General features: G+C 43.2%; 1 protein-coding gene across 1 annotated transcript; it reads left to right on the forward strand.

Annotated features, from left to right (window-relative positions):
• The first annotated feature begins 912 nt into the window (after positions 1 to 912).
• PTGER3 (prostaglandin E receptor 3) lies at positions 913 to 16423 on the forward strand. Its single transcript, XM_050961064.1, has 2 exons — positions 913 to 1767; positions 14829 to 16423. The coding sequence occupies exons 1-2, from the start codon at positions 913 to 915 to the stop codon at positions 15114 to 15116; spliced, it is 1143 nt and encodes a 380-aa protein (XP_050817021.1). The 3' UTR covers positions 15117 to 16423.
• Positions 16424 to 20803: the final 4380 nt, after the last annotated feature.

The following is a 20803-nucleotide window of genomic DNA, read 5'->3' on the forward strand; positions in this document are numbered from 1 at the left end:
TCTAGGGAGGATAACGCATCCTTTTCACTTCCTTTTATTCTTATAATCACCGTCATATTGCCAGATCTGTACATGCACTTGTAAAGAAAGTTTGACTTTTCTTTACAAGTGTTGAAGGGTTAAGAGTTGGGTTCTCGCTTTGATGGCACAGAAACAGAAGGTATGGATACAGAAAATCTTTTACAATCATGTAGCTAGATATTGTTTAACGTAACAGAGAAGCTGGCTGAACGGATTTTGTGTCCGTGTTAATTTCGAGATAGATGGCGCCAATCGCCCTGTACGCTTCTAGGTACATTACTCATTTGTTTCTTTTCCTCTCGTGCCTCCCGTCCCAAATTATAACTAAATAAAAGGAAACCTCGTGATGGGCCGTAATGGTCGGAGGGCTCAGAGTCCCCCCCGCCCCCGCGCAGCTCCCTGGCAGGAACAACCTGTAGGAGGGAAAATGTGACCAGGAGCAGAACGCTCTGTGGCAACTCCGCTCCGCGTTGCACTGTCGGTACAGCCGCCCCGGGCGTGACGCGGTGCCCAGCGCGGGCTAGGCTAGAGCTGGGCTGCTCGCTGCCCATGCGGGGCTGGGCGGACTGTTACCGCCCTTACCTGGAAACCGGCTCCGTCTCCTCCGGCAGAGCGGCACGCGGCGGCTCGCGCGCGGGACCCAGCCAGTGGCAACCCCCTCTCCCCGCGTCCCGCCGGCTAGCTGGACGCGAGCCGCCCCGCTCGCCAGCCTCTCGGGGGAGGGACGCCCCCCAGCGGAGCTGGACTAATGAAGCCCCGGGGCCCCGCCTCCTCTGCCTTATAGCTCGGCGGCTGGTCCCTTCGGCCCACTGAGCTCCTCGCCATGGGCTGGGGCAGCGCGGCCGGGCGGCTGCTGCTGCTGCGGCTCCGCGCCCGCGCCAAGCCGGCGGCATGACGCCCCCCCAGCTCTGTGTGGGGGGCCGCTTCAACCACACCGCTCCCAGCATGTGGGGCGGCGCCAGCGCCACGCGGGGGGCCGACAACGGCACGGCGCGCCCCGCGGAGGGGTGCGGCTCGGTCTCGGTGGCGTTCCCCTTGAGCATGATGCTGACGGGCACGGTGGGCAATGCCCTGGCCATGCTGCTGGTGTCCCGCGCCTGCCGGAGGAAGGAGAACACGCGGAAGAAGTCCTTCCTGCTGTGCATCGGCTCCCTGGCGCTCACCGACCTCACCGGCCAGCTCCTCACCAGCCCCGTGGTCATCGCCGTGTATCTGGCCAACAGGAACTGGCAGGAGCTGGACCCCTCGGGCAACCTGTGCGCCTTCTTTGGGTTCTGCATGACCGTCTTCGGCCTCTGCCCCCTCTTCATCGCCAGTGCCATGGCCGTGGAAAGGACCCTGGCCATCAGAGCGCCTCACTGGTACGCCAGCCACATGCGAACCAGGGTGACCAAGACTGTCTTGCTCAGCATCTGGCTGGCGGTGTTTGCCTTTGCCCTCCTGCCCATAGCTGGTTTAGGGCGGTACACCCTGCAGTGGCCAGGGACCTGGTGTTTTATCAGCACCGGGGACAACCACGCGGTGGGCAACACCTTCTTCGCTTCAGCCTTTGCCTTTCTGGGACTTTCCTCTCTGATCGTCATCATGGCGTGTAACTTGGCCACAATCAAAGCTTTAGTGGCTCGGTGCAGGACCAAACCCTCAGCCTCTCAGTCCAGCAAGCAGTGGGGGAGGATCACCATGGAAACACTGGTCCAGCTGTTGGGGATCATGTGTGTTCTCTTTGCTTGTTGGTCACCACTGTTGGTAGGTTCTCTTTTAATTTGCTGTGTGATATTGCTAACCCCACAGCATTCTTTCACAGAGAATGGGGGTGATGGTTACAGTACTTCCGGGGGGGGAAGCAAACCTGTCACATCCAACTCCCTAAAACATTGTCTTTGTGTCCTCCCCAACTTTCAGCCTGCTTTGTAGGGGAAATAAGCAAGTGGAGGGGGGCACACCCTGTTGAAGAGAATTGAGAAGGAAGATACAGGTTTAAGGGAATCCCTGAGTCAGAAGTACTGGGGATAGGAGCAGGTGCAGGGCACAGTATGTATGGGAGGACCCCTTGGGATGCAGAGCTGAGGATGGACAAATACAAGGGGACCCACTATGGAGAGCTAGTAGAGCTGTGGGTGACCTGTATGAGGGTCCTCTTGAGGAACTGTGCAGGGATGAGTGTGATATAGGGGACAGATCCCCCTGGAGAGGAGGTTAATGGGGGGATGGAGGTTCAGAAAGACCTTGATGAAGAGCTGATAGGGGCTCAGCTGGAGTATTGTATTCAGTTCTGGGCACCACATTTCAGGAAGGATATGCAGAAATTGGAGAAAGTCCAGAGGAGAGCAGCAAAAATGATTAAAGGCCTAGAAAACATGACCTACAAGGAAAGATAGAAAAAAACAGGGTTGTTTAGTCTGGAAAAGAGAAGACCAAAGGGGACTTGATAACAGTCTTCAAGTATGTAAAAGGTTGTTATAAGGCGGAGGGTGAATATTTGTTCTCCTTATCCACTGAGTACAGCACAAGAAGTTATAGGCTTTAATTGCAGCAAGGGAGATTTAGTTTAGACATTAGCAAAAACTTTCTAACTGTAAGAGTGTTAAGCACTGAACCAAATTACCCAGGATGGTTGTGGAGTCTTGGTCATGGGAGGTTTTTAAGAATAGTTTAGACCAGGGGTAGGCAACCTATGGCACGGGTGCCGAAGGCGGCACGTGAACTGATTTTCAGTGGCAGTCTCACTGCCCGGGTCCTGGCCACCAGTCCGGGGGTCTCTGCATTTTAATTTAATTTAAAATGAAGCTTCTTAAATATTTTGAAACCTTATTTACTTTACATACAACAATAGTTTAGTTATATATTATAGACTTATAGAAAGAGACCTTCTAAAAAGGTTAAAATGTATTATTGGCATGCAAAACCTTAAATTAGAATGAATAAATGAAGACTTTGCACACCACTTCTGAAAGGTTGCTGACCCCTGGTTTAGACAAATATATGTCAGGCATGGTCAAAGTCCTGCTTCAGTGCAGGAGACTGAACTAGATGAGCTGTCATATTTCTGTCATTGTGTAGAATGGGGGCTGTCATAAGCTGTGGGCATTTGCAGAACATTCAAGGAGGGATCGTAGAATGAAGGTTTGGGGAAGAGAGGTGGGAAATGAGGGATTTGCAAGGAAGGAAGAAAAGAAACTGAGAACATGAAGGAAAATGTGGATCTTAGAAGAGATTAGAGATGCTAATGTATTTGGCAGGCAGGTAGGAGTGAGTGAAATGAAAGAAGAGGGAGATTGATGGGGAATTTGAAAGTTCAGAACATCATTCAAAGACTGGTGTTAGCAAAGGGTCAAAACACACCAGGACTTGTGTGGTTCTGCTGCCTGGATAGCAGAGAGCAAGTTGAGCAGTTCTATATTCTCTGAACTATGAAGTATGGCAGGGATGTTTTTGCTCACCCAAGCACAGCAAGGGATCTACCCACTGGAGCGCTGAGAAGCCTAGAGATGGTGAAATAGGGCACCAAGTGCTGAGGCTATCACTCCTCTTCAGGATCTCGGGAGGAAGTGTGTACTGCTGGAAGCCTTCTGGTGATGGGGGCCTCATGTTAAAGGGAGGAAAATGTCTTTTTTTCTGCACCAACCTTACACACACATTCCACTGCTTTGAGAGAGAAGATCTGACCTGGGCCCTGTTAGTGACCTCTCACTTGTTACACTGGTTATTTCATTCAAGGTTTGTTCCCTGTGTCATCTTTTTGGCAGTTTTTAGAGAACTAGTGATGACAGTAAACACTGCAACATTTTAGCATTTTTTAAAAGAGGCTTATCACACAACTTTTAGGCTTTCTTCTTCTGTTCTTTTTTTGCTCAGTCCCTTCCTTGTTGATCTGGGGCAAACCCCTTTTCAGAAGTATCGGGCCCTGAATGTAGGATGTGTGTGTTTCCACTGCATGAGACTTGGCCGAGGGGTGGGAGAAGGGGACGATATCTGTAGCCCTGTAGACTATGAAGCATGGTGGGGACTTTGCCCCCACAGGGTAGCATTATGAATAGTGCTAGAGCATCCAGCACCTGGACCCACCAGACATGTTCCAGTGTGTGTGCATGCACATGTCTTTGAAGGGAAGAGGTGTAACTAGCTATGGGGCCTACTACCACCTTGGGTTGCCCACAACAGGGGTGCAGGAACAATTTTTATACTGGAGGTGCTGAGAACCATTGAACAAAACTGTAAACCCTGTATATAATGGAAACCACTTGGAGCCAGGTGGTGCAGCAGCACCCCTAGTTCCAGCACCTGTGGCCCACAGTGACTCCACTGTTGTTCCATGGCCTGGTAGGGAGACTTTCTTCCCCCTCTGGGACCCCTGCAGATCTCCCCTACACATGGCTCATGTATTAAGGTGGAGGATTTGGCCCTTACAATTGACTAGTGCAGCTACCTTGGGAAGAATGGCTAGTGGTGCTACTGGAATATTCCGTGTAAATAAGATAGCATTAGAAATGAGCTAGTTCTGCCCAATGAATTTTTTTTTGTAAATTAATAACATCCCAGGAAAATCTTAAAACCATCCTTTCCCCTCCCCTCGCAACAGAGATCATTAATGGTTTTTCATGGGCCCATAACTTCTAATCTGTCCCATTTAATGGCCTCCTTTCTGGATTAGATCTCTATGAAATTGTTTGCAAGAATATACGTGCCAAAGTCTGGTCTGTTATACACAAATGCAAGCTTGCTGAGATTAGTGGAGATACATTTTCTTATACATATCTAAATTCAGCCATGGAATTTCTATCAGAGTTAAAGGAAGTTTGTACATGGGATTGGTACAATAACTGTATTTATACGTTAGACTATGAAAAACCATTGGGCAGATAAGGCCTTTAAAATGGCATAATTGTACTGAATAGCAGTACATAATCAAATAGAAAAAGTAGCTCTCAAGTTCAAACATAATTTTTGATATCACACTAGGCTGTGGTTTGGTAATGGGCAATATTAGAAATATTAGACCTTAGGGGGAGGGATAGCTCAGTGGTTTGAGCATTAGCCTCCTAAGCTCAGGGTTGTGAGTTCAATCCTTGAGGGGGCCACTTAGAGATCTGGGGTAAAAATTGGTCCTGCTAGTGAAGGCAGGGGGCTGGACTCAATGACCTTTCAAGGTCCCTTCCAGTTCTAGAAGATTGGTATATCTCCAATTTAAAAAAAAAAAAAAAAATCAGTAGCCATATTGCAAACCTAGGGAAAATTGCTTTCTAAATGACAGACAGGACAATGTTCTACTCTTAAGAGCACCAGCATAGCCTCAATTTGACCACATCTCAGCAGCAATGTAAGAGCAAATGCTGTAGTGAGCCCTCAAAGCAGTAAGGTACACCTCTACCTCGATATAACATTGTCCTTGGGAGCCAAAAAATCTTACCACGTTATTGGTGAAACCGTGTTATATTGAATTTGCTTTGATCCACTGGAGTGCGCAGCCTCGCCTCCCAAGAGCACTGCTTTACCGTGTTATATCCAATTCGTGTTATATCGGGTGGCGTTATATCGAGGTAGCAGTGTATCTTTTCGTTCACAGGATTTAATGCAGCACATTAGAACGTGATAGTGAATTAGAGCTCAATGGCAATTGCTAGAATTGGCCAAAGAGGTGCACTGTCACCCACTGTCACTGCTTCCTCGTTGAATCTTTCCACCCAGAAGCCTATTCAGCCTTGTAGAATGGGGATTGCGGATGTGGTTCCACTGCACAAGGTGTATGGGGCCTGAAGGCAGGAGAGCTATGCAGGAACCCCCTGGCTTTGGCTTCATTCATTTTCCGACAGGGTCATACTCACTATTTTTCCTTCAGTGGCAGGAGTTCATGCAGCTGTTCTCAAAGTCTATTTGAATAGGCTTTTTCTAGTTAAAATTTAAAATTTACATACTTTAGAAACAGCCGCAGAGATTTCTCCTTTAAGGACATTCAAGGTGGCTGTCATTTTTGCTGCCATGAAACAGACTCGGATATACAGGAGGCTACAAAACTCTGTGGAGTCTCAACTCTGCCCCAACACCCTCATTAACAAGTTTGAATTCCTCCTGGCTCTTTGAAGTTAAGGGGAATTTTGCTACTGACTTCAATAGGCCAGGATTTCATTCCCAGTGTGGAAAATATTTGTCCTTAGCCTTAATTATTTGAGGGTCAATATACTAGCTGATTCTTAACCTGACCAGTTGATACAGGGCCATAAACTGCAAATTTAGTCATGTGCCTAAGTGTTTCTGGTATCTGGCCCCTAATGAGTGTTTATACAGCCAGAATCTCTACTAGTCACCCAGATACCTGATGTCTCCTTCCACTATGAATACTATGAAAGCCTTATTGTGTGTATCTTGGTAGCTTATTTTTCTTGCCGCTTTTACTTTTCCTAATGTAATATTAAAGCTATAAGAGACAAGAATAGCTCCATTTTTTGAAACATGGGAATTGTCTGTCATTAAAGACTGGGAAACTAAGTAAGCCAAAGACTACATGTAATGACTTCTTCATTGTTCACTAGTACAGGACATTGAATACAGAGCTAAAGCAATTTCAGACTACTTCCATTTTGTTTGTCATATTTTGTTTTTACTCTTATTGTGTAGATAGTGCCTAAAATGTGCAAAGTGTCTTCCAAATGCAGAGGAACACACAATCCTCTCTTTAAAAGGTAGAAGGATCTCGCACGTCTGTTTCACCAAGCCATACATTTTAAAGCAAAATGGCCTTTTCTCTTTTTTACACACACGCTCCAAAAAATATCCCCTCCTTTACTACTGTGTAGCAATGCTTCTTGCCGATTTATTTTAAATAACATTTTTTCAGATTAAAAGCAGAAAGACAAAACTATTTGACTTATACTGCAAGGGTGCCCTCCACTTTACTGAATGCATCTATGTCAAGAGAAAGAGAGGCATCTATCTGCATGCAGCGAGGAGAGAAAAGGGACAGTCACAGAAGAAGTTGGACAGACCATCTGAGGCTTTTAAACATAATTGATATTGTGAGAAACTATTCAGGGAGCTTGTAGAGAGAAGGAAAAGAGATCCTGTAACATTTTGCTATAAAAAGGTCAGCACTGAATGCTGAACTGGCAACTGACCTGACCTTTACAAATCAAAGGCAAAGCCAGTTAAAAACATACTGGTTAGCAGACCTTTGAATTTGTTTTATCTTATTTCTTCTGCCTGTCTGCTTGAGACTCTGCTGATACTCAGAGTGAACTAATGAGTTGTATTTGTTTCTTTATGAAATGACATCACTTCAAAACTTTTTATGAATTTTCGAGGAGCCCGGTTCCATAAATCTTCTTCTCTCCAGTGTGTAGCCTCTATGCCAACATGTTTCCCTCTTGGATTCATAGTCCTAAAGTTCAGAGCAGGCATTATAGAACAATTAGTGGGGTTTTTGTAATAATTAAAAAGAATAATTCTAGAATAATTAAAAAGATTCGCACACACTAGGAACAAAGAGCCTGATTCTGATCTCACTTGTCTCAGAATGAATTGTGAGTAACTCTATTGTAGTCAGTAGCGTGTCAGAGTAAAACCATCGTACAAGAGATCAGAATCAGGCCTAACATAGCCCATAGACAGGAAATCTAAAGTGTATTTTCTCCCTTGATATTTGTGTTTAACTCCCATGGAATTTCTTCTATGTGCATTAAAGGGAGAATTGCCTTGTAATTGCCTTGTCCCTCTTTTCCTAGCATAGATGATTTAAATTTGGTACATAAATAGTTTTAACATTATGAGTAATCATTACAGAACAATTCTTAATTTTTTTAAAAATACTATATCTGCTAGAATGTATTTGCCATGACTACACTTATAATTCGTGCATACAATACTTCGGAATAGAAAGCCATTAACCCTTTAAGGCTAACTCAAAAAATACAGAGATTTTTTTCAGGACAGAAGGGATTGTTATGATTATCTAGTCCAGGAATAGCCAGCCTGAGAAGGAGCCAGAATTTACCAATGTACATTGCCAAAGGGCCACAATAATATGTAAACAGCTCCCCATCAGCTCCCCCCTGCTCTCAGTGCCTCCCATCCACTGGCAGCCTCACCGCCAATCAGCTGGTTTGTGGCGTGCAGGAGGCCCGGGGCGGGGAGGGAGGAGGTACAAGGGCATGGGTGGCTCAGGAGAGCGGGTGGAAAGGGGTGAAGTGGGGGAAGGGCCTGTGGCAGAGCCAGAGTTGAGCAGTAAGCACCCCTGAGCATATTGAAAAGTTGGCGCCAGTAGCTCTAGCTCCGGAGTCAGTGCCTATACAAGGATCCGCATATTAATTTCTGAAGATCCACATGGCACCGGAGCCACAGGCTGGCCACCCCTGATCTAGTCTGACATCCTGCATAAACATAGGCCAAAAGGAGAGGCTTTCATTGAAACCCCAGGTACATTACTCATTTTTATCTATAATTGCATTAAAACAACTATTCTGAACATTTTGTAAGTATTTTCCAGCTTAAAAAATCAGTTTTTCCCAGAATCATTTGTTTATGCTGTAGAGACTTTGGTAAAATGAGATTTGTATTCTGTAGCTTAATGGTTTTTTTTTTTTTTTCAGTAAACCACTGTTGTTAATGAGTTTTGAAAACCCTTATTATTAACTCAGTAATAAACCCTTACATGGACAATGCTGTTTTAGGCCTATCTCTTGGAAATGGGGCTAGGGTTGCCAACTTTCTGATGGCAGAAAACTGAACACCCGTGCCCTGAGGCCCTGCCCCTTCTCCGAGGCCCCCACCCCCTGCTCTCTCCATCCTCCCTCTGTCGCTTGCTCTTCCGCACCCTCACTCACTCGCTTATTTTCACTGGGCTGAGGTTGAGGTACAAAAGGGGGTGAGGGCACCAGCTGGGGTGCAGGCTCTGGGATGGGGCCAGGGATGAGGGGTTTGGAGTGTGGGAGGGGGCTCCAAGCTGGTGCAGGGTGTTGGGCTGTGGGAGAGAATATGGACTGGCTCCGAGGTGGGGTCAGCAGTGAGGGGTTCAGGATGTGGGAAGGGGCTCTGGGTTGAGGAGTGGGGAGGTGAGGGCTCCGGCTGGGGGTGCAGGCTCTGGGGTGAGACTAGGGATGAGGGGTTTGAGATGCACGTGGGGGTTCTGGACTAGGGCTGAGGGGTTCAGAGTGCGGGAGTGAGCTCTGGGCTGGGGCTGGGGCAGAGTGTTGGGGTGTGGGAGGGGATGAGGGGTGTGGGCTCCAGGTGGCACTTACCTCAGGCAGCTCCTAGGAAGCAGCAACATGTCCCTCAGGCTCGTAGGTGCAGGTGTGACCAGCGGGCTCTGCGCACTACCCCTGTCCACAGGCGCTGCCCCCACAACTCCCATTGGCCACGGTTCCGGGCTAATAGACTCATAGACTCTAGGACTGGAAGGGACCTCGAGGGGTCATCGAGTCCAGTCCCCTGGCCTCATGGCAGGACCAAATACTGTCTAGACCATCCCTAATAGACATTTATCTAACCTACTCTTAAATATCTCCAGAGATGGAGATTCCACAACTTCCCTAGGCAATCTATTCCAGTGTTTAACCACCCTGACAGTTAGGAACTTTTTCCTAATGTCCAACCTAAATCTCCCTTGCTGCAGTTTAAGTTTAATGGGAACTGCGAAGCCGGCACTCGGGTGGCACTTGCGTCGCAGGCATGGGAAGGGAGTGGAGCGCTCCTGGCCACCCCTGCAGCTAGGAACCAGACGGACATGCTGGCCACTTCCAGGAGCCATGCAGAGCTGGCCACTGCAGCCAACTGGACTTTTAGCAGCCTGGTCAGCTGTGCTGACCAGAGCCACCTGGGTCCCTTTTCGACTGGTGTGCCCGTCAAAAACCAGATCTCTGGCAACCCTAAATGGAGTTAGTCAGAGGTTACTATGGTGAGGGACAGGCAAGGAGCAGCAAGGTCCTCAGAAGCTCTGGACATCAGTCCTCTGTGATGGGAATTGTAGAGGAATTGTCAGGTAGATGACAGTGCCTGGACCCTGGGGAAGGCTTGGTCAAAAAAGGAGGATATAGGGGAAGTGATGTTGTATTGTTATCACTTAAAATTAGACAACAGTAGAGGCTTAAGTATATTTTATATAATTTAAAATAAAACTGGAAATAATCATGGGCAGAAGTCTTTAAAAAATAAAACTAAATTAATGGAAGCTTCAATCAGTAAGTTGTTCATGAAACAGGCTATTGTAATCTTTGGGTGAGCTAGAAGTTTAGTTCATTGTCCTTCTCCACTGCCTAAAAAAACCCAGCTTCCATAGAAAAGCACCTGGAGACCCAGAATTCAGTCACTAAAGATTGCATGGGGTCAACCTTCCCACATTCAAATCCAAAAAGAACAAAAAGGAATGAAATGTAATTCTTAAGTACCAATTTTATAAAGATAAAGAAACATTACAATTTCTACAACATAACATGGACACTTTATAATCCACATACATTATCTTCAGTTATACATAAACTTAAAGAAAACAAATTAAATATAAACAGGTCAGTCCCCACAGAAAAACAGTGAGATGTAACTTGGAGTTCCCAAAAGCTAAGATTGAGTTCACCTGAATCTGTTACAGTCGTTGCTCACCAAAATCTATACAGTCTGCTGAGTCAAAAGCATTGCAACAACATCTTCCCTTCACTTGCTTGTAGAAATCTCCAGCTGGAATCATCCTTCCCTGCTGCAATCACTCAGTGAGTGAGTCAACTAACCAATTAACCAACCTCTCAGTTAAGTATATAGATTTAAAAAAACAGTTTTTGAACAACTGAAAATAGCAAAATATAAGTGACTCTTTCTCCATCATCACATTTAAATAAGAGAAAAGTTGGTGAATCATACTAATTGAGACAATTTAAAATAATTTGGCTAAAATCAAACAACATTCCAATTATACAATTAAAATAAAAAAATGGTTTTCCCTTTCTACAGTTAACACGGCCAGGGCTTCCCTGTTGGAGGCTTAACATTATCACTGACCTGCTGCAAAATGCTTCAGAGTTAGGGGGAAACAGCCTGCTTTCTTCTTCTGTGGTTCAGCTTCTCCCAACCCGTAGCTGGCCTTTTGCAAAGCCGCTGCCCTGACTACTTGCCCCCATAGGGTCTGACTCCAACAACAAGGCATACCCAAAACTACCTAACCCAATTCCAGAAACTTTGGAGTGTGCAGTGCTAATTGTGCATCTGCCTAGCAACAGTGAACCAGACACAACTCATTCCTACCCCACCCAACAGATCTCCTAAAGCAGGGGTGGGCAAACTTTTTGGCCTGAGGGCCACATCTGGGTGGGGAAATTGTATGCAGGGCCATGAATGTAGGGTTGGGGCAGGGGGCTGAGGTGCAGTAGGGGCTCAGGGAAGGGTGCAGGGTGCAGCAGGGGGCTCAGGATGGGGTTTAGGTGCAAGAGGGGGTGCAGGGTGCAAGAGGGGGCTCAAGGCAGCGGTTAGGGGGCTGGGTGTTGGGGTGCAGGAGGTGTTCAGAGTGCGGGCTCTGGCCTGGCACTGCTTACCTCTAGTAGCTCTGGGATGGCAGCGGCGCACAGTGGGGCTAAGGCAGGCTTCCTGCCTGCCTTGGCCCCACACTGCTCCCAGAAGTGGCCAGCATGTCCGGCAGTTGCTCCTGGGGCTGGGGTGTGACCGGTGGCTCCGCCATGCACTGCCCTTGCCTGTGGGTACCACCCCCAAAGCTCCAATTGGCTGTGGTTCCCCATTTGGTGCCTGCAGGCGAGGGCAGTGCATGGAGCCCTCTGCGCCCCCTCTTCCCTCCAAGGCTGCAGGGATGTGGTGCAAGCTGCTTCCGGGAGCAGTGCGGGGCCAGGGCCAGCAGGGAGCCTGCCTTAGCCCTGCTGCACCATAGGGCTGGCAATCCCGCAGGGTGGATTTAAAGCCATGATGGTCCAGATCCAGCCTGCAGGCCATAGTTTGCCCTCCCCTGTCCTAAAGAGAGATCTTCCTATTAGGCACATGGATTATACTGTGTAACCACATGACCTTACCACTGTTACCCTCTTCCTTCCCCCGCCTCTGCTTTCTCCAACTATTTAAAGCCACTTATCCTTACTTGTCTACAGTTTAGATTGAGCCTCTTCAGAGTCTAGCACAATGGGGCTTCATTCTGATTGGATCATTAGGCACTGCCATAATACAAATAATAATTATGAGATGTAAATATGTTTCTGTGTGTACATTACAGCCAATGTGTACACACAATGGGTACACTGCTCTGTAATACAAATAATAATTATGAGATGTAAATATGTCTCTGTGTGTGTTCCATTACAGCAAATGGAAACCAAACTGTAATTAATTAACATTCCCAGCATTCAGGTTATTTTCTTCAGGATCAGTATTTGAGGAACTCTGAAATATGATAGCCCTTATAATCCTTTTAAGCTTGTGCTGCTATCTCAGAATTCATGAATTGCAATATCAATTGGCAGATAAAATACAGTATTTATGAAGAATCTGCTTTCATGTGCCAGTTGCTATCTGTTTTGTTTATATTACATAATACTCCACATGGAGTGTTAAATTGCTTTGCTGAAAATTTCACTTTAAACAACATATAAGGTTATAATTTCATGAATTCTGTGTTGGCCTATTAAAATAATTTTAACTGAAGTCTGTAAAAGTTACAGGGCTAGATCCTCAGCTGGTGTAAATCACTGAAGTCACTGGAGCCGCAGAGATTTATATCAACAGAGGATCTGGCCCATAATTTGTATAGTAATGTAAATTAATCACCCTGTTTTATTAACTATAAAGTACATAAAGCAATGGGGCAATTCACATAGAATCATGGACGCTAGAGACAATACAAAGCTATTATGTCATTAAGTACATCTTCCTGGTAGTGCAAGATTATGTATTCTGTATTATAAATTTACTAACAATCTGTCCAATCTAATTTTAAATGTCTACTCACAACATGTTGTATATATGAAAGCTCAAAGACTCCCAGCAAGTTCATAAAATAAAGCAATTTAAAAGAGCATTCATTCTATTTAAAAACAAACAAATTCAAACTTGTGCTAAGTCTAATGTTTCAGCTTGAGAACTCTAGCTTCTGGAGACCTGTGTGACTGGTGATCACTGAGGACAAAACTACTGATGAGCATTCCTAACTTCCAGAGGTCCCACTTAACTATTTTTAGCCAGCTATCCTCCAGAATTGTAATTTGTAATTATGTGCAAGGAGTCTTTAGGCCAAATCGTGCCCTTGCTCTTAGGAGCCATATTGGGGTATGGGGAGAAGAGGATGGCATCTGTGCACAGAGGGACCAGTCTTTAGGCAGGAGTAGCTGGGAAGAGAGCAGGAGGAAGGGAATCCTGTCTCCTGGAGTAGCCTCCACCAACCCATGCATGGCCTCCTTGCAGGATGTAGCAGCATATCTTCTAGCCTTTCCCACTCCTCTGTCCTGCCCACTGATGCTCAGGCAGTCTTCATAGAGATGGAAGAAGAGCTTTGCCTCTTTCCTGTATAACCATGGGCAAATGAACTAAACTCTTATTGGCCTTCATTTTCCTCTCAGTGATGGGGCTAATGATGCTTCTATGTTATGAGATTTATTTCATTAATGTCTATAAAGCACTTCGAGATTTTTAGATGCAAAGGGATCTTGAAGTGCTAAGCATTATTTTGATTGATTGAATTATTATATTGCAGTCTTCAGCTGATAAGTCTTTAAAAGCCACAAACCTTGTGGCAATTCATAAACCAACAAGGAAAATTGATTTGCCAAGTTCAAATGTCTATTTGTGCCAACCATCTCAATAAGCAATAGCAAATAATGCACAGATCTTATCTAATACCCCCAAGGACTAAGGGGATCACTGACACATCTCTATGATGGTGCTGTTAGTTTAGCAGCTGGCAGTTTGAAATACATGTGTTAGGACTGCCCTGAAGTACAGATTTTCTGAGAGATAGTATGATTGAAGATCTTCAGCTTCTGGGCTGCTTTCTCTACAAATTAATGGCTATTGTTTTATTTGGGGTAGATAGTGGTAACACATCAAGAAAAGCCGATCTACTGATGCAATTTCTTTTGACAGCTGCCAGACATGTTATACTAGCCAGAGGCATGGCCACTCTGGCCCCATTTTGGGTGGTAGGTACTATAACGTATGGGATATGTCGGTCATGGAAATGCTTGCATAAATGTCCATGTTTAAATGCCCATGATTTTACAATTTGCCTATCTTTTCTCAACCACACCAACTAAAATACTTAGGGGTCAAATAGCCATGCTTATCATTCTTTGTACCGTATTAACTTGTATTATATTGAAGTTTCTTCTCTCAATATGAATTATCCAGCTAGATTTAGCAACATGGGTAAGGGTGGAGGTGGCAGTATGAGCTCTTTTAATTGATTTCCCAAGCTCTGCAACTTCCTAGTCTAGATCAGTCCATCTCCCACCAGTACAATTTCATCTAGCCTTCTGCCAAGTCCCAAAGATGGGAGATAACAGGCTCCTGGCTGGTATCAGTGCCAGATATATTGGATCAAACCAGTGGACAAGGTGGAGGGTAAGATCTTTATCTCCCCCCCAATTACTGCTGTGACCTGAAGCACATCCTGCACGCAAATCCACACAACACACAGTATTGTACGTAAGACCTCTTTGAATGAAGTTTACTGGGGACAGCCTTTATTTTCCATGATCGTGGTTTGATTTGAGGGAAGTAGCTGGAGGGGATCAGAAGATTCTAATCTGATGGGCCCTTCTCTCATAAGACATTTCTGCCCGAAGAAGTATGGATGTAGTTTATTTTTAATGATACAAATTTTTCTCATCTTTTCTTAGATTATGATGTTGAAAATGATCTTCAGTCACAAGTCGGTTGAACACTGCAAGCCATCTGACAACACAGTTCAAAGCATAGAACTGCAGAAAGAATGCAATTTCTTCTTGACGGCTGTACGCTTGGCCTCACTAAACCAGATCTTAGACCCCTGGGTTTATCTGCTATTAAGAAAAATTCTCCTCCGAAAGTTTTGTCAGGTAGCAAATGCTATCTCCAGTTGTTCTAATAGTGGATGGAAAGGGCAACCTATCATGTTAACAGAGGAAATCAGACAGACAGCAGCATGAAAGAATATTGATACACCTTGCATGCAAATTACTTTTGACAAGTAGTCTTAAGCCTTACTGTGATTTTGGGCATCTGTGGCGTGCCAGTGTCTCCACATAACTAAGCATAGGAGTACTTTTGAATGGACTTAGAATGCCAGACAATTATGTATCTGGTTTGCCAACAATACATAAATATAAACAAAGGAGTATGGCCTATTATTAACAGTTACCTAAAATTATCATAGCTAAAACCATTCAAGCTAAAGAATATGACTTTTTTTCTGCTGTATACATCATATTTTCTGGGGATTTTTCTTTCTTGGAAGGAGAAGAATCAATAATTTTTATGTCAGGTAACATTTGAGACACAGATTCAACAGCTTAAGTTATTGAAAAGACTCGTTACTGTACTTAATTTTGACTCTAAGCTTATCTGCTAGATCCAGATATTATTCCTACCTCCTTTTTAGGGGAAAATGCAAGAGACTTGAGGAAAAAAATAATAGGAGTCCTTTCCTTTCTTTAGATTTCAGTGATTTGTTAGAAGAATTGCCAATGTCGTTGTGTATAATAATGGTGTTCTCTTTCAAGTGCTGAAAGGCAGCAGGAGTCATATGTGCTACATGGGCTTACCATGGTAATTATGGATTTTTAGTAAATGTAAGAATAAACTCACCTGCTGCAAAGGAGAGGGGGCTTTGGGGAACAGCAGAAAGGTACAATCTATCATTTAAAAAAAAATAAACTTTGCACTTTTTTTTTTAACAAGTAATACCTATGAAACACCCATGTTAGTGAAGCATTGTTTCACACCATGGCGATGTAGTCTACTTTAGCTATTCACAGTAGATATCCCTTTCACATAGCAAAAAACTCACCCAATACCTTCAAAGAGCAGCTTTCTCTGTGAAGGTCATGATTCTGGGAACAGAAAGACCTTTCAGCTACCCTCTGGTGTTGGGCACACCACATACACAGCACCACTTTTTTACTTAAGCACCCAAAGGGTGGGTCACTCATAATATGAAATATCAGCCAAGAAACAATAGCTTTTTCCTAAAAGCCAGCTTTCAGAAACATTACAGCCTTGGGATTTTTTTTTCCTTTTTTTAAATCAAGCTCCATTGTCAGCAGAGATTTCAGTTGGAGGATCTCATTACTCAGATCTTTCCTTGAGTAATTTTCAGGTTGGATTATAAGCACTCACATTTCTGCCGAATTGTTTGAACATCTTTTACTAACTCCCTTGTTTTCCTTCAGTTTTTCATGGGCCCATAACTTCTAACCTGTCCCATTTAATGGCCTCCTTTCTGGATTAGATCTCTATGAAATTATTTGCAAGAATATACGTGCCAAAGTCTGGTCTGTTATACACAAATGCAAGCTTGCTGAGATTAGTGGAGATACATTTTCTTATACCAAATCTAAATTCAGCCATTGAATTTCTATCAGAGTTAAAGGAAGTTTGTACATGGGATTGGTACAATAACTGTATTTATATGTTAGACTATGAAAAACCATTGGGCAGATAAGCCTTTAAAATGGCGTAATTGTACTGAATAGCAGTACATAATCAAATAGAAAAAGTAGCTCTCAAGTTCAAACATAATTTTTGATATCACACTAGGCTGTGGTTTGGTAATGGGCAATATTAGAAATATTAGACCTTACGTGGGAGGGATAGCTCAGTGGTTTGAGCATTGGCCTGCTAAACCCAGGGTTATGAGCTCAATCCTTGAGGGGGCCACTTAGGGATTGGGGTAAAAAATTGGTCCTGCTGCTGAAGGAAGCAGACTGGATTCGATGACCTTTCAAGGTCCCTTCCAGTTCTAGGAGATTGATATATCTCCAATTATTATTTTATTTATAATACTCTTGTAGGTAAGTATAACATTCATGAACAACTAATCTTCCCTCTGTAGGTACACATTGAAATAGCATGAAATATGAAAATCCAAGATGGCAGCCAGAAAGTATTTGGCTAATCACTTTTCATGTCCTTGTGTCTAATCTTCACCATAATGGCAGACAAGAAAGAAAAGTAACTGGAGTTAGATTGGCAGTTAACATTGTATATCAAAGCCTCAGAGATGATTACTTTTAATGTGACATCAGGACTCTGACATCTCAATGATAATTCAAGAAATAGCATAAATTATACTGAGGTACTTAGACATTTTGTAATCCACTGGTTTTACTTTAAATCTACTTGCCTTCTTGTTCAGTTTCACAGTGACACAAAATAAAGATGCTTATTCAGCCCGTATATGTCTGAATAAAGAAGAAATCAAGAACCTCATCCAAAACCCACTGAAGCCAATCTGTCACTAAGGATAGGTCTACACTGCAAAAAGAGATGCGCTATTAACTCAGGTTAAACTAGCAGTGAACACAAGGCAACTCATCTTTTAGCTCAGGTTAGCAGGTCGAATTAAAGCAATAGGGGAGCTTGGGAGACTGCTCTACCCGCTGGGCTATTGGGTATAATGTGGGCACCTCACCTTCTGCAATTTTTTTTTTTTAAAGAAAGAGCTGAGCTGACTTGAGTGCCTAACTACAAGAGAGGAGTTCATGGTTTGAGCCGTGTGTGGAGGAAGGCATCTCTGGTCAGTTGGGTGCTTAAATCCCTTTGAAGGGTGGGACTTAGGCCGCACCCCTGTCCTCAGTATTTCCTATTGGCTAATTTATGCAGCTCCCTGCTAGTCAGGGTACTGGCTTCTGAGAATCACTTTTAGGCACCTTACTCTCTCCCTACATTGTGCTTAACATGGGTTTGTGAATTCCACTGGGCAGCGGGGCACCAAAAAGTTAGATGTGGTAACACTCAGCATTACAATGCCAGTGGCCTCCTTGTGAATCTAATGCTAAGGGTCTGAGCCGCCTCCTACTGAAGTCAATGAGAAATTTGCCATTAGCTTGGAAACAGGACACTGAGACTCCTAAAAGTAATGTTTCTTCTATGTATTGTAGTGCTAGGAGAGAGGATAATCGTTTTATGATAATAAAGCAAGATGTAAACCCAATTTAATCAGCATATTGCTTGTGTCAGTGGAAAACAAACCAATCAGCCTACAAGGACACCAGAGAGAAATAATTACAAAAAATGGGTTCCCACTTTGAATGTAAAAGGTAGGAGAGCAGCTGTCTGCAAATAAGATTTTGATTAACCTGTGTTCATGGCAATCAGTCTTAATAGTTTAGCTCTAAGCTAAAATGTGAAGTCACCTAGAATTTACTAATGTCTTTTGTTGTTTTTGTTTTGTAATTTATGCCCTGAATTAATGTGCCTGTTTAAACTTGTTTTTTTATTAAGTGTAGACTTGGTTAATGGTAGAGTTGTTTCTTTGTGTTCATCTTGTACTTTATTAGAGCTGGGCCAAACAGGTTTAGACAGGTTCTAGTTCCTTTGAGGTTTAGGTACCTGACCAGGACGTTAATTCAAACTATTTTGCACACTTATAACTTCCCTTGAAATGAATGGTAATAACAATTGAAGCTAGTGAAAGAAAGGGAAATGCCTTGCTAACATTTAAAAAGGCTTTCAGCTATTAAAATATCATTTAGAAAAACTCCTGTATAGTTCCTAAATCCTCATACACCTGGAGGAAGTGCAATTCATCAAATGCTTTGTTGCCTTCTGTAGCTCACTGTGATTTTCTTGTTTTCATTCATGGGCTCTTAGGAACAGCTGTCCACCAGCTTATGTATCGCTAAAGCTAGATAGCTACTCGGAAAAATAAAAACAACTCCTGAATATGTAACAGATGTACAAAACCCGCCAAATGAGACTCATTAACCCAGGATCTATGATGTGCCCCAGTAACAGGGCAGAGGACATCTAACAGCAGTTTAAGTGAGGAAGGCAGCATGTTTTGACATCAGAAATATTTTTTTCCAGTTAGCAAATCTCCCTTCTGGTTTGCATGCTTTTTGTCTCGGTATTTCTATCTTAGCCCATTTCTGTGATGTCCTTCTTGCAAAAGTTATGTGCTATATTCATATTAATGTGCCTATCATTAAAAAGAAGGCTGATTCAGGAATAGCTATATAAACAGATCATTTACAAATGAACGCTGCTCTTAGGACACTACTTAGACTAATGTGATCCAATAAGAACACCGTCTTAATAATTTATTGTCATACCTAAGACGGAACCAAAGACACACCTTTTAAAAGCAGATCCATTATTCTTCAAGGCATATTAGGATAGTCAGTTATGCACATCCATACAATATGTCTTAGAAGACATGGAGCTTAATTCTGCTTGGACATGCACTGCTCAGTATGTTTGCACTAGTGCAAAAAGGAGTGGAATTTGGCTGATATGCTGAAAATCTGAAACATACCCTTCAGCTGCAAGAGGTTTACACCAGTGTAATTGAGATCAGAATTTGGCATTCAGTGCCTTCTAGGTAATAGAACAGAATACAATAAACTAGAACTACAATGTCCTGGCCAACATTTGCAATCTGAATAAAACAAGATCTACTGTCCAGCACTCTATAGGAGATAATGTTGAGTACAATGACCATATGTGCCTACACAGCGTCTGCCCTACTAGTGTCTAGAGCTCATTACTGGTAAGCGCTCTGGGAAATACCGAGAAAGATACTGTACAAAACCAAATTATCCCTTACTTTCTTTGAAAGAAGTGCCATGTTCCATTTTATGCCAAAAGACTGTTATGTTAAAAGCCTGTTTTTCTGTTCAAGAGATTAGCCTCATTCAGTTTATGCACATTAGCTGTTTTTCAGAAAGTTGCCCCTTGTAAAGTGTGACCTCCGTTATTTGAGTGAATTGTGCTCTGCTGGACTTTTCTGTCAATCAATAGCCAAACAGCAGCCTGGTACAATAGGATCCAATTTTCTCTAAGTATAGTGTAACAAGAGTGCAAAAAGTTATGAGATTGAGTAATTTTTGTGCTAATATCACCACTGGGAAAACATTAGTTTTTCATCTAGCCTAACAATGAGATATGCAATTGCAATATAAGAACTCCTGAAATTTAAAGACAGTTTAAACTAATTGTTGAAGGGAACCAGATATGGGCATTATAATGCTCACAATAATCTCATCCATTTGCACTCCTGTTATTAAAACAGTTCCTTTATTTTTTTTAATTTAGAGAAAAGAAGGATCATATCTCTCTTTGGGTGCAGTAATATGAAGAATTGTATTTTATAAACCAAGAAAGTCTGAGAGATTATTTGCATCTTATTTGTTTATAGCAAAAGAATTTAAGCACTATTTGCCAGGCATGGCTTTATGACATGACTGGCAACTGAAGCACTTTCTTAAATGAATTCAAAGATCTTTATCAGAAATGTAATTATTTGTTTTGTTTTCCCATTTATCTGGTTCTGTGGGGAAGATATTTTTGCTGTATCTTTTTGCAGATGCCTTCTATATTATTCTAAATGTATGTAAATTTCACTACAGTCGTATTTCGAAGATCCGTTTTGATAAAATGATGTACTTCTGTCAGAGACATTGTAGAAACTGTGGTGTATGGTGGAATTCTTTTGATATAATTTTGTTGGCATTCAAAACACAGCCTGTTGGTGTATTGAATGTGTGTGTGTTGTATTTGTCAATGCAAAATAAACATTTAAAAGTTCAGCAGAATAACTGGTCTTTATTTCTTGATGCCAACTTTTGCCTGCAACATTTTGATACAACAATTTCAAGTAACTTTCTGCAATTGG

This window comes from Gopherus flavomarginatus, chromosome 7 (assembly GCF_025201925.1).
Source record: "Gopherus flavomarginatus isolate rGopFla2 chromosome 7, rGopFla2.mat.asm, whole genome shotgun sequence".
In the NCBI taxonomy this organism is placed as follows: domain Eukaryota; kingdom Metazoa; phylum Chordata; order Testudines; family Testudinidae; genus Gopherus; species Gopherus flavomarginatus.

Excerpts from the sequence above, each read along its gene's own strand:
- PTGER3 (XM_050961064.1), top strand. The coding sequence starts at position 913 with ATGACGCCCCCCCAGCTCTGTGTGGGGGGCCGCTTCAACCACACCGCT. Across the intron at positions 1,768-14,828 it reads CTTGTTGGTCACCACTGTTG|ATTATGATGTTGAAAATGAT; the intron begins GTAGGTTCTCTT and ends ATCTTTTCTTAG.